General features: G+C 33.5%; 1 protein-coding gene and 1 long non-coding RNA gene across 3 annotated transcripts; one reads left to right on the top strand and one right to left on the bottom strand.

The window, feature by feature from the left end:
* The first annotated feature begins 11,759 nt into the window (after positions 1–11,759).
* LOC145088720 (uncharacterized) lies at positions 11,760–12,314 on the top strand. Its single transcript, XR_013701201.1, has 2 exons — positions 11,760–12,005; positions 12,082–12,314. It is a non-coding gene; the product is annotated as an uncharacterized LOC145088720 (long non-coding RNA).
* Positions 12,315–12,770: 456 nt separating this feature from the next.
* LOC145088719 (RNA polymerase sigma factor sigA-like) lies at positions 12,771–16,290 on the bottom strand. Of its 2 annotated transcripts, none has more exons than XM_079027110.1 (10): positions 16,031–16,290; positions 14,622–15,399; positions 14,361–14,559; positions 14,171–14,263; positions 13,853–13,981; positions 13,713–13,766; positions 13,540–13,617; positions 13,379–13,441; positions 13,177–13,289; positions 12,771–13,077 (listed from the first exon to the last, which is right to left on the bottom strand). In XM_079027110.1, exons 2-10 carry the CDS (start codon positions 15,278–15,280, stop codon positions 12,969–12,971), a joined length of 1,497 nt encoding a protein of 498 aa, XP_078883236.1. In that variant the 5' UTR covers positions 15,281–15,399; positions 16,031–16,290; the 3' UTR covers positions 12,771–12,968. The 2 variants fall into 2 exon arrangements, with proteins under 2 accessions (XP_078883236.1, XP_078883238.1); XM_079027112.1 differs by lacking the exon at positions 16,031–16,290 and adding an exon at positions 15,792–15,970.
* Between the last annotated feature and the right edge of the window lie 423 nt (positions 16,291–16,713).

Here is a 16,713-nt window from a genome sequence, read left to right as displayed (position 1 = left end):
GGATTTTTGAGCTGCTACTTAGAGTTATGATAGATTGCTTAGGAATATTTAGGAACATGGTTTTCATATGTATTTGGATTGTAAGGACAAGTTTTCCCGCAATTTTATAAATAAAGAAAATTTTGATTTTATCTTATTTTATGTTTCCTTCCAATGACATTTGTGAAAATTGTTGTTCATATTTTTTTGTTAATAACAATGTTGTAAATGATTGATTCTTAGTTATATCAATTATGGTAGTGTCGTACTTTTCTAAGTAAGGAAAGATTCTCATCGCCTAAGTTTCAATTGGACAGAAACTTGGAATCATATGATTTGAATCATGTGATGTATGAAAATCTTGATACTTGGAAAATTAAGACTAATTCCTTGTATGTAAGTCAAGTGAAAGATGAAAGGATCTAGTACACATTGATTTGCAATGGTCATATCCACCACAAAGGACGATAAAGTATATCCGTCATGATTTACTGAAATTTTAGTAAATATGGTTATGCTTACAAGATTAAGTGTAATTCTGAATCATTGGAAAGTTTCAACATATAGCAGAACGAATAAGAAGAATCAATTAGGCAGAAAGATAAAAGTTTCTCCAATCTGAAAGGAAAGGAGAGTACTTTAGTATCGTGTTTAATGATCATCTTAGTGATTATCAAACCATATCACAATTGATCCTCTAAGGACACCTTGGTGCATTTGTATGGCTAAGAAGAGGAATCAAGAATTGTTGAGATGGTTAAATCAAGAAGATGAGTCATAATTCGTTCCAAAATTGAGTCTTAGAATCATACTCCAAGATTGTGCCTTGAGTGAAATATCTTAAGAAGGTTTATGACACCTCATGAAATGTGGAGTAGGAAAGTTTCTTACTCATGCACATTTGAGATTGGTAGTTGTGATGTTTTGGATAAAACAAAGACCAACTAAGACCAATTGTATGAAGTGTTTTTCTTGATAAGAACCAACATTGATTCTTGAATATTTGTTTGTCAAGGAATGTTTCTTGAACAAAGAAACTTATATGTCAAGAATTCAGTGGGAGTCTTAAAGATCTTGAAAAGTTTCAACAACTAATCAAGAATAAACCTATTGTTTATCACTAACAAATGACTTGTGGTTTATAACCTATCGTATTGACATATTCTTGTTTCTGTGCTAATCCCAGTTTAGTTTGACTATGCATGTGAGTTCTATGAGTTCTTATTTGTTTGCATAAGGCAAAGCACCTTGATTAGTGAAAGTTTATTGATCTGTATGGGTGAGCTGCTCAACAACCTGGAAGCAATGGTAGGACCATTGTGCTACGAGATGGCAAGAAATTAAGATTAAACATGTTCAGTCCATATGAGTTTGAATTTGTCATAAACCTTGTCTTATGATGGTGTTTGAAAATGACAAATTTATATGGATAGGAACACATACACCATAAAATCTAAGTGGCAAAAGGTCTCTCTCCACTTCATGAAAATGATTGTGAGGAAACACTTTCACTAAGTAGATTTTAAATAATTAGCAGTTGTGATAATTGCGTTCACAAATTCGAGTATGATTACGTCATCCCTCTTCATATTTCGAATTGTGAGAAATGGAAAATATGTTTAAACATTTAGGACTTAGTGTTGTAAGTTCTGAAATAATTTAGACACACATATGAGCTTTTTAAATAAAAAGTGTATGAGATTAGATAAAGACTTATCGAAGCATCTCGTATCAGAAATCTGAACTTTAGAAAGTCAATAAGTATTGACTTCTAGAAGTCCATTTGATCTATGGGTACATGTCAAAGCTAGTGGGAGCATAAAAGTTATGCTAGTAAGAATGTAATTATTATGCTAGTGGGAGCACAATTATTACGTTAAGTGTTTTGAGTTAGCAATACTAATTATAGGAAACAAGGTTACAATTTTGCAAAGTTGCAGAGTTTGAAAAAGTTGTTTCGCTATAGAAAGTCTAAGGGAGAGGAACTCATACTTTATTTCGAATCTAGAAGTTTAGATTGAAGTATTAATCAAACTTAGTCATGAGCATATATGAATATGAGGTTGAAATGTTTCAACAAAGGTAATTCTATATATGGAAATATTGTAAAGAGAGACTGATAAAGTATCATGTCTTTATGTAAGACATTATGAATCGTGTCCCGTATGCTTCGGGTATAGGATCGATTACATATGATATAATGTTAATTTGTTCTAATTTTCCAAATGCCTGGGGCATTAAGAGGGAAAAAGAACTAGAACAAGATATGACTAAAGTTGTTAAACAAATGTTAAGGACAATATAAGGTTCGCTAAAGATTGATTGCTTATGGACAGTTGGAAGTATAGTAATGGATGGACCATATTGACATAATTATGAATGGATAGGATTCTATTAAGAATGAATTGTCATATGGAAAATATGGAAATGTTTCCATAATGGGAGTTAGATATTAAGAAACTATGTGTAGGTTAGAAACTTTTATGCAAAAAGGATGTTCAAAGGAACATACTTTGGATTTGAGACTTTGCTTTCATGGAATTATTTTGTTACCAATCTCCAGTGAAATGTTTTGTAATATCATTGGCAAAGTCTCTATGTGTAACACCCGTAGATCCGAGCTAGTCAATTTAGAGATAATAGGGGTCGAAAACGACTTTTCGACAAAGTTTATTTAGAATAAATAATCATAACCAAGTTGTAGAATATGTCACAAGGTTTCTGTACATATAAAGAACGCCGAAATCCGAGTTATAACGAAGAAGTTATGACCCGTCGAAGTTTCGCGATGGAACCAGCATGACACCGGGAAGTGTAAATAGTGAATTTACGATGGAGCGATATTCAGCCTTAGCGATCTAAACGAAAGTCGTAGAATTCGTTAAACCAAGAGCGTCCATAAAATGAACGCCTAAATCTGACTTCGTATGAGGAAGTTATGATTTTTTGAAGTTTCGGCTTAGCAGTATACGACCCGATATCCAAATATTAGATCGAGCGGTTTTTAGCCGACACAACCTAAACGGGAATGGAAGATCTTGTTAATTGTAGCGTAATAATAAAAAGACATACGAAAACGGACGTCGGATGAAGAAGTTATGAATTTTTATCGGACCAATCGTGTCCCGGTCTGTTAAATAATATAACTTTTAAAATAAAGTCAAAATTAGCCAACAGAGTCTAAACAAAAGTTGTAGAGTACGTTTTCGCCTACGCGTGGATATAAAGAATGTCGAAAACGAAGCTCGTATGAGGAAGATACGATTTTTTGAAGTTAGAACTCGAATTTGCGAAGCTGGTGCGAGGATGATGACGTGGCTGAATCACAGCCATCCAATGTTGATCACAGGGCTCGCTTCGGATCATGACACCTGGCCCTCGGTATGCCCAGCGTCCGAGCTCGGGTACGCGCCGCGTACAGCTGCCCTATGCGGTTCTGAGACGTCCACGATGACCCACCCCCTTCGCGACATGTGTTGTATGACCGAGGTTACGCCCCGCGTCCGAGGACCTGTACGCCCAACATACGTTCGAGGACCAGCCTATAAAAGGGCTGCGAGGCTGCCACCTTTTTCACACCTTTCTTCACTCTCTCTCTCTCTCTAAATTTCTTTCTCTCTCTAAGGTTCCAAACCCCCCTAAACCCTAGGTAAAACCCCTAGCACCTGAGGGAAGCCCCTAGGCTCCCGGAGTCCCGAGAAAAAAGGTCTTTCGGTTCAGAAACGCTGCTCCAAGCGAAGCCCGATTTTCTTTAAAACCCGCTGTAAGTGAGCTACGCCTATGCAATTTTTAATATAACTTTTAAATAATTATAATAATGTTATTAGGTCCTTCAAATAATTATTTGGTCTATTATTATGAGTTATATAGAGTGTTGTTTAACGCTTATATAATAATAATAATAGCTAGACTATTAATTAGTTGCGGTTAACATTAGACTAAACCCTAGTGATATTGATACTAGGTTTTATCGAGGGATAATTGTTTTGAGATAACGAAGCGTTGTTCGAAGGTAGAATCACCACCTTTTTCAGGTGAGTGCATAGTCCCTTTCATGAACATGATTTTAATACAAGTATTGATTGAATGTAATAAATATATGTTTATATGCGAATTATTTGATGTTGTCTGAATTACGTGCTAAAGAACATACCTAGTTATTTATAATGATTTAGGGTAATAAGTAAACCTAAAATTTGTTAGGAGGATCATTGGGTAGTATCTCCTTACGAGTACAAGTGAGATTTATATACGGGGAATAGAACCCTTAAACATGTCATTGATCCAGAAGCACGGATTAGACATATGTTGGATTAGTGTCTAAGTCCATAACTATTTTGGTATGTACTTGACCCGATGGTGCATGGTCCTTTTGGGTTGTCTTCACCAGAGCAACTTGATATGATGAATTATGGAGATAAAGGATTAAATATGATTTATTAATATATTATGAGAATAATATATTAAAGGAGAAATCATATTGTTTAATTAATATTAGTCAATAATTAATAAGAATTAAGTTTGTGACTAAAAGAGATTAATTAAACTTAAGGGACTGGAATTGTAATTATAAGATAATTGCAATTGGGCTATGGATTGCCTTATATTATAAGGTTGGACGAATTCTATGGGGAATCCCATTAGAAATCGCCCAAGGCCTTTAAGGAAAGGAGTCCATGGGTTGCTTAGGGCTTAAGCATCCAAATTAGGGTTTTCTTGTTAGATAACCCTAATAGCCTCAATATATATAGAGCCCTTATGCCCCAAAAACGTGGACAAGCTTCCTTCTAGGATTTCCACAAGTTTTGGGCAGCCTCCTTCTCTTCTCCTCTTCATCCTCTTGCTCTTGGTGTTTGTGAACCATTAGAGGAGTGACATTTGTGAATCTAAGCTTTCTAAAGTCATTACAAGGAGGAATTGTGATTGTTATTGCTACATAACAATCAAGGTAATATCTTAAACCCATTCTTATGTTAATATGATTACTTGTATGCTAGAATTAGGGTTTATAGTCTTGGATAACTTGCATGTACAATAGAGAAACCTAGATCCAAGCATTAGGGTTTGTATGAGCACATAGGATGTTCTTATGACTAAAACCCATCAACATAGTCATTCGTCCGTAGTCCAAGAGTATGGATTGGACTTAGTCAACCGTCGTTCATCTGGGAGTATGGATTAAGACATATTCAGTTGTCCTTAATCCGGGAGTATGGATTAAAACATAGTCAGTTGTCCTTAGTCCAGGAGTATGGACAGGACATAGTCATCTGTCATTAATCCGGGAGTATGGATTTAGACACAAAACAATTGTCCCTTATCCGAGAGTATGGAATAGGGACAATCAAGGACTCGAGAGAATGGATTAGATCCGGAGTAAGAGGTAAAATTTAAGGTCCATGAGTATGGATAATCTCGTTGTGAGGACTGACGGGGTGGGGGTAAGAGTTGATTATATATATGGGGAAATCGTATATTGTGTGAGTTTATATATATATATATATATATATATATATATATATATGTTATAACATCGTGGGATTGAAATCCCTATGTACTCACCAGGTTTCCCAACCTGACCCACTCAGCTTATTTATATCTCAGGTGTTGATATGAAGTCACATTATATTGAGAGATTAAGGAGATATAAATCACTAGAGATAATGAATGTAAGTTCTGTTTATGCTTATGTTTCTGTATTGACGATGAAATCCAAAATGTTTTAAAATGAATAAAAATACATTTATTCAGAAATGCCTTGATAATGTAATTATCATGTTTTTCTAGGAACAAATTCCGCAACGTTTTTCTTAAAAAAGATACTCTGATTTTTTTATAAAGCATAAACAAAATCGGTCTTTTCTGGCCGTGAAAATGGGGATGTCATACTGTGACTTTGGAGTTTTGACATTATAAAAGGATCATTGCATGATAATTTAGAATCTAACACATTCTAATAGTGACAAGAATTTAGTATTCTTACACTTGTGTTAAGGATTTGGAATTGTGAAATGAGCATCATTGTCAATTGATCTATTTAACAAAGTAAGGACAATAGATAAAGTGTGGATGCTTGGAGCGTGGGACAACTATTGTTTTAATTCAAATATTAAGTTGATTAGTCGAAACATTATACAATGAATAAGGTTTAATTAATATGGTGATTAAATAATAAGTGTTTTATTTATATTCAAAAGTCTTGAGACCATGTTGAATTAGATTACTCTTGTGTTTCACTTCGCATGTTTTACTTCCTGATAACTAGGTTATTCAATCATCCACGGTTAATTATACTTTGGAAGTAAGTAATAAGTTAAGACTATCATGAATTCGACTATATATTATCTAAGTGTTTAGACATAGCACAAGTTTGCTGCAGTGTTCATGAGTACTCCTGTAATAAGATTTAAGTATTAGATTAAACCAACGCTCATCTGAATCGCTTCATGAATTTTATTACAAGTGATTGTGAGACGATAATATCTTATATTCTTGAAATGGAGACATATGAGTTGTAGTTTACAAGTCGGTTGCGCATTGATGATATGTAAACGCACCAGTAACTTGGTGTTATAAAACGTATTGTTATGTGTGATTTGATGAGTAAATTGAGCAAACATATGAGTTGAAGTTTATTCGTCCCTTTTACCAAATATGGGATAAAAGAGATATATGTGGCCCCCTCAATGATTTAGTGATGACACCTAAGTGTTTGGCCAAGCCTGGACTAAGTTGATGTGGTCAATTATAGTATGTTGGCAGTCATCATAAATCGGAAAATTGGGAAACAATACATGGACATATAGAATGATTATAATTCCAAGTCTCATATCCATACAATATATTGAAGAATGGAAGAATATATGATCTCTTATCTAAAGGACGTGTTACTGATAAGATCAGAGTTCGAAAGTGGCTTTTGAAAGCTACGATTGCTAACCAGATTTTGAAGTTGTACTTGCAATAATGGTTATTAGACTTATCCAAGTGGGAGACTGTTGGATTAGGTGTCTAAGCTTATAACTATTTTTGGTATGTACCTGATTTAATTATGAGCATGGTCCTTTTGGGTTGCCTTCACTCATGCAACTTGATAGGATGACAAATAGAGAGAGAGTAGGATTTATTATATGAATAATAAATTAGTACGCAAAATGATTTTATTAATATATATTATATGATTAATACATTATTTGGAAATCATATTATTAATTAGTAATTAATCAGAAATTAATCTAGTACTAACTTTGGGATTAAAGGAACTAATTAATAATAAAGAGACTAGTTTTGCAAATCATTGATAGTTGCAAAATTTGGCTAATGGACTTTGTAAGGAGGAATGGAGGAAATCTATAGGAAACCCAATAGAATTCGCCCAAGGCATCTTATGGAAGTCCATGGATTGCTTTGGGCTTAAGTTAAGAACTAGGGTTTCCTTATTCAAGACAAGCTTAAAGGTTAAGCAACCTAGCCCTATATAAATCCCTATAACCCTAATGATTTTCGGCCCTAAGCTTCTTTGAGATGCCCTAGCCGATTTTCCTTACCTCTCCAATTCATCATTTGCAAGGTGAAGGCGTAACCGTACACATCCTCGGGTTTTACAACTAATTGGATCTTGGGAGACTCTGATATTAAATAATGTTTTGAAACAATGGTTTTGTAACACTTCTATTAGACAAAAGTGTTGTTTTGAAAAGTTTTAAATTTGTTGAATTTTTGGGATGTTACACCTTCGCTAGTAAGTTTTCTACCTTTTTTCTTTTTGGTCAATTTTCTTAGCCTAATCTTTTTGGTCGATTTTTCTAGGCCATAAAAACCTTTATGTTCGGTTTATACATGGAATGGGTGTTTGGTCTATGTTCTTGTTGTGTTTTTTGGCTTTGTATGAAATCAATTTTTCTTTTATGTTCTTACTGCTCTATTTGAGTTTGTATGATATCGATTTTCTACTGTTTTTGATGCCCTGTCTATGAAAAAGCTGAAAATAACAATGTGTTTGTGTTTTCTTGAAAATCTGAAAACATGTGTTTGTGTTTTCTTGAAAACCTGAAAATGTTCTTTAATGTTCTTAATGTTCTGTGTGGTAGTTTTGTTGATGATTCTTGATGTTTCATAGAGTTAAAATTGCCATTTTCATCGTTAGGAGGAAGACATTCAAATGTCTAACCAGACATCAATTTATCATTTAGATATAGATTCATATAGAGGGCGTGTTCAGCAAAACAAGCTGTTAGCAGGTAGCGGGTAATGGTTAGCGGGTTGCGGGTAGCTTTTGATTTTGGAGCATTTTATTGAAAGCTATTCCATGTAGCTTTTAATTTTGGAGCGTTTTGTTTAGGCTAAAACCTAAATGCTCCCGCTGCCGAACGAGACTTTTTCTTTTTTACTAGCGTTTTCTTAAAAGCTAGAAGCCAGAAGCTCTCAAAAGCTGCGTGTCGAACACGCAAAGAGCCTCTACAACATTCATGCATTTGCATCATTTAGACATGAATCATCTAGATGTTACCAAACAACCTCTGACTATTAGTTTTTTAAAGTGTAAAAATAGATCAAAACCAAAATCTAAAAACTTAGAAAACTAACATTTTTCAAAAACTATTTGAAGTAGCTTTTGGATAGAGTTTTTTGTTTAAAATAAAAAGATAAATGCTCTTATTGCTAAACAACGATTTTTTTTTTCAATTTTTTTTTTCGTAAAAACTGAAAGCCAAAAAATTCCAAACTATTTGTTATGAACATTAAACACACCCTATTATTGTGAAAAACATAAAAGCCCTTGGCCTTTTGACTCGATGTCAAATTGATTGACAATCTTTTCTCACTCCGTCCGATTGTGATGATACTCGCACCTAGGGATAAGCGTTTGGACCAAAAATCCGAACTGAACCAAACTGAATTAGGTCTGATAAGTAATTCGGTTCGGGTTTCAAATATCTATATTAGGCTTATTCGGTTCTCGAGTTTTTCGGTCAGGGTTACCCAAATAAAAGCTTATCCATTCTAAATACCTGATCCGAAATTTCAGCATCTTTACACTCTTATATTTTAAGAATAGTTAAATCGTGTTTATGGTAATTTTAAAGAAAAAGTGAAATCATTTTTAGTGTATATCGACAGTTAATTTGGGAACAAAAACATACCAAATATACAATTTGTGTTTACATGTAAGCCTACAATTATATGTTTGTCTTTATTGTCCATGCTTATTACACAAATTCTAACATTTTTTTGCAACTTTGAAACAATTATCTATAATTTCATTATTTTTAATCAACAAACTTGTTTCTTCAAAAAAATTTGTTATGGAATCATAAGCTACAAAAGTAATAAACAATATAGTGTTTATAATCATTTTGTAAATGTTATTCATGTTATGAAATCATAATACGGTTTATTTGGTTATTTTCAGTTATATTAGGTTGTTAATCATATTGTGAATGTTATTCGGGTATTAACCGACTTGAACGGATTAATACCTGAGCCAAACCGAACTCATATTTGGTTAATTGGTCTAGGTTTCAGTTCCTCCAATTAGCCTTATTCGGTTTTCGGTCAATTCCGACCCGAATAACATTTTACTCACACCCTCCGATTGTGACTAGACGTGGCAAAATCTGGCACAACACGACAACTTGACACGAACCCGACACAAAGTTAGCGGGTTAGGGTCAGAGATTTCGACCCGTTTATGTACACAGGTTGACACGACACAACACGATAATTAAACGGGTAGGGTTAGGGTCAAGACTTTCAACTCGAAGATGACCCGAAAAATTATATATATATATATATATATATATATATATATATATATATATTTCATATTTTTATAAATATTTTCAATATTATACATTTGTAGTGGCCCAAATTCAAGAACTAAAAGTAAAATTCAAAATTTCAAAGTGACTTAATTTTACTCCTCCTCACTACCTATCTCATTTGCTTCCTAACTCTAACTCTTTCCATTTTGCTTTCTAAACTTACTACTACCTTTGTCTCATATTTGTTGTCCAATTTTGACTTTTGAAGTCTTTATTCTTCAAATTTGACTTTAAATATTTTTGTTTTTGATATATAACACTTAATGCAAAATATATGAATGGATTGTGTTTTAAATGTCTTTTCATTGTTATAAGTTTTATCAAATAATTTATAACATAAATAAAAATATTTAAGGTCAAAGTAGAAAAATAAAAACTTCAAAAGTTAAAAAATGAACAATAAATATGGGACGGAAGGAGTATAATTTTTTTTTCCGTTCCACCTCCCACCTCCCAAGTCTATAGCATTTCACTTTTTCATTTTTTTTTCTCCATGACTCTTACTTTTCAACCTTTAAAATGTTTCAACCCGACATGACACAACATATGTATAAGATTTAAACCATAACCCGAAACCCGACACGAAAATAAACGGGTTGACACGACATGACACGATAATTAAACGGGTCGGGTTAGGGTCAAACACTCTCAACCCTTTTAATGTCTTGACACGACACGAACTCGACACGACACGACACGTTTGTCAGGTCTAATTGTGACGATAGAGTTTTTAAAGTAATGTACACAATATCTATAGTGATAATGGATTACGATGGTAATAAATATGGAAGTTGCAACAACTTTTATGTGACGCAATAATACATTTCTTAAATCTGAACAGAAAGCAGATATATTTTATTAAAAAAAAATCAAAACTATGTCTGTAATAATAGCTGTACTTTGTGAACTTCATTCACCGGATTTCTGTCAAAATTGTTGCATTTGGTTTGACCTAAGAACGTTGAAGTATTTGGAGGGGTTTAAAAATGAAACCATTTCAAATTTCTTATTTGCTAAAAACGACTGATTTCATAAATATTCATATTTTCTTTTGTTTGTTGGATTTTATTTTAGGGGTTGATTAAGTTGGATGTCTTTTACTCTTTTAACGTGAAGATTGAAGTGTCTGATAATTACGGTCAAACTACAATTACATCGTGGTAATTTATAATTAGAATCTTTTACGTTTACTTTATACTATATATTCATTTTGTTTTCAAAAATTCATTATTACAGAATTCACCATCACAAGTCCTAATCATCAACTTTGCAACACATTTGTATGCAAAGCAATTTTTCTGTCTACAAATATTAAAGAGGGTTCATAATAACTCGTACTGTCGTACAAATATTGCCGAAGGCTTCTCATATATATTTAGTGTAAGCTATTAAAAAAACGTCTTTCAATCAAAACTAATATAAACCAGACATAAACAATGAATAATTAAATGAAAAATGATGTATGAAAGAAAACGTAAAAATCGTTACAACTAAAGGCTTCCTAAAGTCGTGGTTAGTTTATGAGCTTCCGTGTACTTGCGTTGGAGTGAATTTTCCAATCGAGTTGTAGCAACTTCTTGTCCAACAGTTTTTCCTTTTATTTTTGTATCAATCAATTCCTTATTTATCGGCATATGAATGTCTGCACATTCAGTTAGTCACGATCATTAGTAAATAAATACATCAACCATCATTAATTCAAACACATGCACACATTGATTGATATGATGAAAAACCAAATATGAAGATCGAAACTTGACTATATATATATATATATATATATATATATATATATATATATATATTCAAACAATTTAGTTTTATTTTTATTTGATGACTTTGATCCTAAGATTTTGAATGAACTAAGGCAAGAAAAAATCACTAGCGTACATTTCGAATTAATAACTATTGGTAAAGTTTTAATTTGGAAGTGATTTCTGATTGGGATGCATGAATGGCATGAGAATGAGAATGACCTGGATTTGAAAAAAACCAGAGAACGAGAGCGCATAAGAGGAGGACGAGAGGGATAAGATGAACGGCTTTCTCCGAGAATCGAAGACGCCCTAATTTATCTTTCTTAGAGGGTGTGGAGAATGGCGAAGAGGATTCGTACTGCGGCAATTCGTTGGCTTCCAAAGCTAATGCTCTGAGCGCCGGTGACACCGCCTTTGACGTCGGCGAATGACTGTAGATGCTATAGTAGGTATCATCGGAGACTCTGCTGCTGCTCACCGATCTGAACATTTTTTTTACTTTGAATTTGGTGCATCTTCAGTTGTTGCTTGATTTATCGAAATCGGAAATGGAAAACAACCGGAATTATGGAAAATGGTGGAACGCGGAGAATTCAATGATCAAAAAGTTCGGCTTGATTGAGGGGAATCTGTTATGTTACAAATGTTTGAGGTTTGACTTTCACATGGATTTGTTCAATTAATATAGTGTTGGGTTGGGACAACTATATACTCTTTCATATCTTGTCTTGGAAACTTATTTTTATTTGATTAAGTTTGTCTATTTGTTTTTTATTTGAATTAACTAATAATTGTATTTTGCGATGAACTGTAATCGAGATAATGGATCCAGAATTAATGTTCATTGGGCCGGCATCATCCAACATAAAAATATCCAAATTAAATTCTTTTTTATTAGCACAATAATCACAATTAGATTTTGATTTTTAACAAACAATAACTGTTAAGTTACTGATAAGTAGCAAGCAACGAAAAAAAAAAGTTCCAACAATCTCTAACTTAAATATTGTTAACTAATAACAAATAACAACTTACAATAAACAATTTGATTTTCAATAAATACTCACTTAAATTAGCATTTCTTATAATTAACAAAAGATATGTAATTAGGTAAATTTCGTTTGGGATCCTTCAATTCTCAATACCAAAATTAACCAGTCTTTCACAAAATATGTTTGTTAGATATATTAAGGAAAGAAGAAAAAAACGGTGGAGTCTACAAATTTTGATTCCATTGAGCTCAATTAATCGATTTTCCTGCAGTATAACACTTTTTCTATACACTGCTCTCTCATGGTGCAAAACAAGTCAGTAATGTATACTGGTTGAGAAATATATTAATACCGGAAATTAAATAGCCATATCATAATTATTTGTATGTACATAAAATATAATTACCATAAAAAATTTAATGGTTGACCAGCATTGCAGCCAGTTTCGTATTTCTTGCAGCATGTTTTAATTTCTCCAATGCAACAAGGCCAACCTGCCTCACTCTTTCCCTCGACAATCCCTTCCTGCAACAACAACAGTATCAGTATCAGTAACAACAGTTGAAATGAGTATTTCATTTCTTGATGTGTGTTTCTTTTATAGACTGAATCTGAATGAGATACCTTCGACTGATATCCTCCCAAGTAAGATACTCATTGTCCAAACCATAGTAAAGATGGATAATCTCTCTTTCCCTTTCCCCTAGTGTCATTTTAATTAGATTTCTTACTTCATCCTGTAAAATAACAAACAAGTTTAAATCTCTTGGAAAAGACGTGATTTTCATTATTAGCCCGTAAAAAATAAAAAGTTTATTTTAAATACCTTGAGAGCGCCCTCGTCTACTCCATGCCACGGGTCGTTTTCAGGGCAATCGTCTGCTATGTACTGTAGGTAGTTAAAGGAAAGAGGTCAAAATATAAATGTAAGAAATAAAAAGTGATGAAACTGATTTTTCATAATTTGGTTAAATAAATAAAACTTACACTGTGAAGAGTTTCTCCAGGAAGACCGTTTAAAGAAGGGAAAGCTTCTTTATCGAGTGAGAACACTTTACAAACTGCCTGCATGGACAGACAAGTATTTAAAGATTAATAAACAGGATGATAAATTGAAAAAATAGTGTGGATCTCAATTCTCAAATACTAGTTTTTAGTACCTCAGTGGCGTTTGTAACTTTTTTTCTAGACATATTCAGTGTCTCCGCAATTTTCTACATAAGAGAAAAAGGCAAAAAAAACATAAGAGAATAAGGATAAAAAGAAAAGATAAACACAAATGACAAATCCAAGTGTTTACATCTATTGATGGGGTGATTCCCTTTCGCTCTAATTTGGCCTTGGCATTTCGGATTGCACTAAGTCTTTCATGCAAGTGAGTAGGCAATCTTAGGGTTCTTGAATTTTCAAAGAATGTTCTTGTCACACCCTGCCAACCCATCATAAAAAAACATGAACTACTAAACAAATACACACACACATATATATATATATATATATATATATATATATATATGTATATATATATATATATATATATATATATATATATATATGTAACCTCAAACTTATAAACTGTCTCTTTCCTTTATAATTTTCCTTTTCATGTAATTCTCACCTGGCGTATCCACCAATAGACATATGTAGAAATCTTGTGTCCCCTAGATGAATCATACTTCTCTATCCCTCTCAGTAGTCCAATTAGACCTCCCTACATCATAAATAAGAGAATTCCAGAGTGTTATAGAATGTTGATATGATATTACTAACATCTATCTACAAAGACTTAATAATATAAGTTCAGACACCTGAATTAGGTCAGACATATCGGCTCCCATGTGTTTATATTTTAGTGCAACAGACATCACCAGACCAACATTGCTCAATGCCAGCTTCTCTCTTGCTAAACTGCACTCAATCTGTTTGGCTTGCAACTCAACTCGGGATATCTTTAAGGAAGCTGCTAGTTGCTTCTCCGAAGGTTCAGATCCTAATCTTTCTTTCAGTCTGAAAAAAATTCACATTCAGTAAATAAACATACATTTATGATCCCAGAGAAAGTACATTACCTTGACTTCTCTTCCTCTAAGTGTAGACCGATTTTGATCTTCTCTGATAGAGCAACCACCTCTGAGTGAGTGAGCAAGGTCTCATTCTTCATACCTTTAAGATACCCTTTCTGACAGTTTTGAACAAGTTCTGGACTGATTATGGATCTCAACTGTTTGTTTCCAATTCCACCATCTTCATTTACAGTTGGTTTTTTGTTTTGAGCATTTATTCTACGCCTTCGAGCAGATACCCCTGAACCAGTCACATGTACCTTTCTGCTGCTTTTATCTTTTGTTGGAGCATCAGTTGAAAGGGTCCACTGTTTTTCCAGCAAAGATTTGTGTAATAAGAGTAGGGCATCAACTGGGAGATCATGCTCAGAGACTTCCTCATCCAGATGATCAAACCCCTGAACCCATTTGTCTGTAATTGGAGGAGCTACAGTAGTATCTACATGTTCCTTCAAAGCTCTCACAGGAGATGTATCTCGACTGCGTGTAATACTATGGGTATAGTTGGGGGACTTCTTTGAAGAGATCAAATTTGTAGTGGGGACATATGTGAACCCCAGATTGCTACTGCAGGATAGCTTTTCATTCACATCAGAGTAGTAAGATGATGAACACAAGATTCTTTTTCCTGCTGTTAGTCCGATAACTGCAGTTGTAGCCATCATATATATGGCGTTAGTCTTGAAAGAATTAGTATCATATGCTTTGGAAAAGTCTTTTTGCAGCAACCATAATCAGAATTGCTGAACAGGTCTTCAGGTTTCTTGGAGATCACTTCAATTTTCTGCCAATTAGAAAAAAATAAAGAGAAGTATAAATAAGAATGTTATCCCAAAAAGAAAGCTCCAAATTATGAGCTCCAATTCATTGCTCTGAAACAATATCTCACATTACTCTCATCTCAGCCATAAAGCACCCTAGATATTCTATCATTACTCTCGTTTCATGCCTGAGATGCTAATAATATACAGAAAACAATCAGACCTCATTAAAAGCGAAGCAATATTACAGATTAAGACCGCATTATAACTAAACATAACTGCATTAATAATCAATCTGCATATTTGCAATTTACGTCGTAAGACGTTACGAGAAGAGGTCGTGTCCATGGCGTTTTCCCCAATATTACTACCAATTGAACTATATTTACATCAATTTTGAAGAATCTAACCATACCGTATCAAAATATGCAATCACACCAAGTTTCCGAATATTATAACAGTTCCGATGTGTAGACACTTCTAATATCATATTATCATCATTCACCACCACAAATATTCGCAAAATAAACAAAATAGGATGCTTTTTTTCGTAAGTAGACGAATTCCTTTTTAAAAAAATGGTGTCGAAATACTTGTAATGGTGCCTACAGCACAAATTATTACATGATGTCAAAGGAAGTTCTCCGGCATTACCTAAATTGGCGTAGCTGATGGCTGCTGTAATTTGAAAGAGATCGAGGAGAGAGATGAAGACCGAGGTTGATATGTGGTGTTGGTGAACTGATCAGAGAGATGCACTATTATGACTGTATGCATCAGCTTCTGTTTAAAGACTTTCAGTTTCTAAAACGTATTTTCACCTTATTAATGGTAAAATAAATATACAGAAACTATAGAAATAAAAAAAAAAAAAAAAACATATTGGTATTTTTTTTAAAATATTTCTTATTTAGTTAAATATTTTTTTAGTATTTTAACTAATAAATTTATTAAATCTATGTATTGGGGTTGGGGACTTGGGGGATTGCATCTGGCCCACATAGTATACGGATAATGGGATAGAGTCTCGTGGATTGGTGGATGAAATATCCAATCTGTTAGTGTATACGTGGACTTATCGACAAGTGACACGTCACATACTTTTGGTTATGTGTCTCATTTCTCGTTTCTCAGCCACATACTATGTGATCTCGCAGTTGGAACGACGTGTGTTGGCCATGTTATACTTCCGACTACATATTTATTTGGTTAAAAAATGTTACTTCTTTGGATGGCAACATGGATGTTTTTTATGCGTTGTCTTAAAAAAAAAAGTTGAGTACACGACCATACAACTTTTAACTTACTTTTTAGTAACATATATATCATATTAGTCT

This window comes from Lactuca serriola, chromosome 2 (assembly GCF_051521515.1).
Source record: "Lactuca serriola cultivar US96UC23 chromosome 2, Lser_US96UC23_V15, whole genome shotgun sequence".
Classification (NCBI taxonomy): Eukaryota; Viridiplantae; Streptophyta; class Magnoliopsida; order Asterales; family Asteraceae; genus Lactuca; species Lactuca serriola.
The sequence above is the reverse complement of the archived record's forward strand: the minus strand, read 5'-3'. Positions and strand labels throughout refer to the sequence as shown.

Excerpts from the sequence above, each read along its gene's own strand:
- LOC145088719 (XM_079027110.1), bottom strand. The coding sequence starts at position 15,280 with ATGATGGCTACAACTGCAGTTATCGGACTAACAGCAGGAAAAAGAATC. Across the intron at positions 13,982-14,170 it reads TCTATTGGTGGATACGCCAG|GGTGTGACAAGAACATTCTT; the intron begins GTGAGAATTACA and ends ATGGGTTGGCAG. Across the intron at positions 13,290-13,378 it reads TAGACGAGGGCGCTCTCAAG|GATGAAGTAAGAAATCTAAT; the intron begins GTATTTAAAATA and ends GTTATTTTACAG.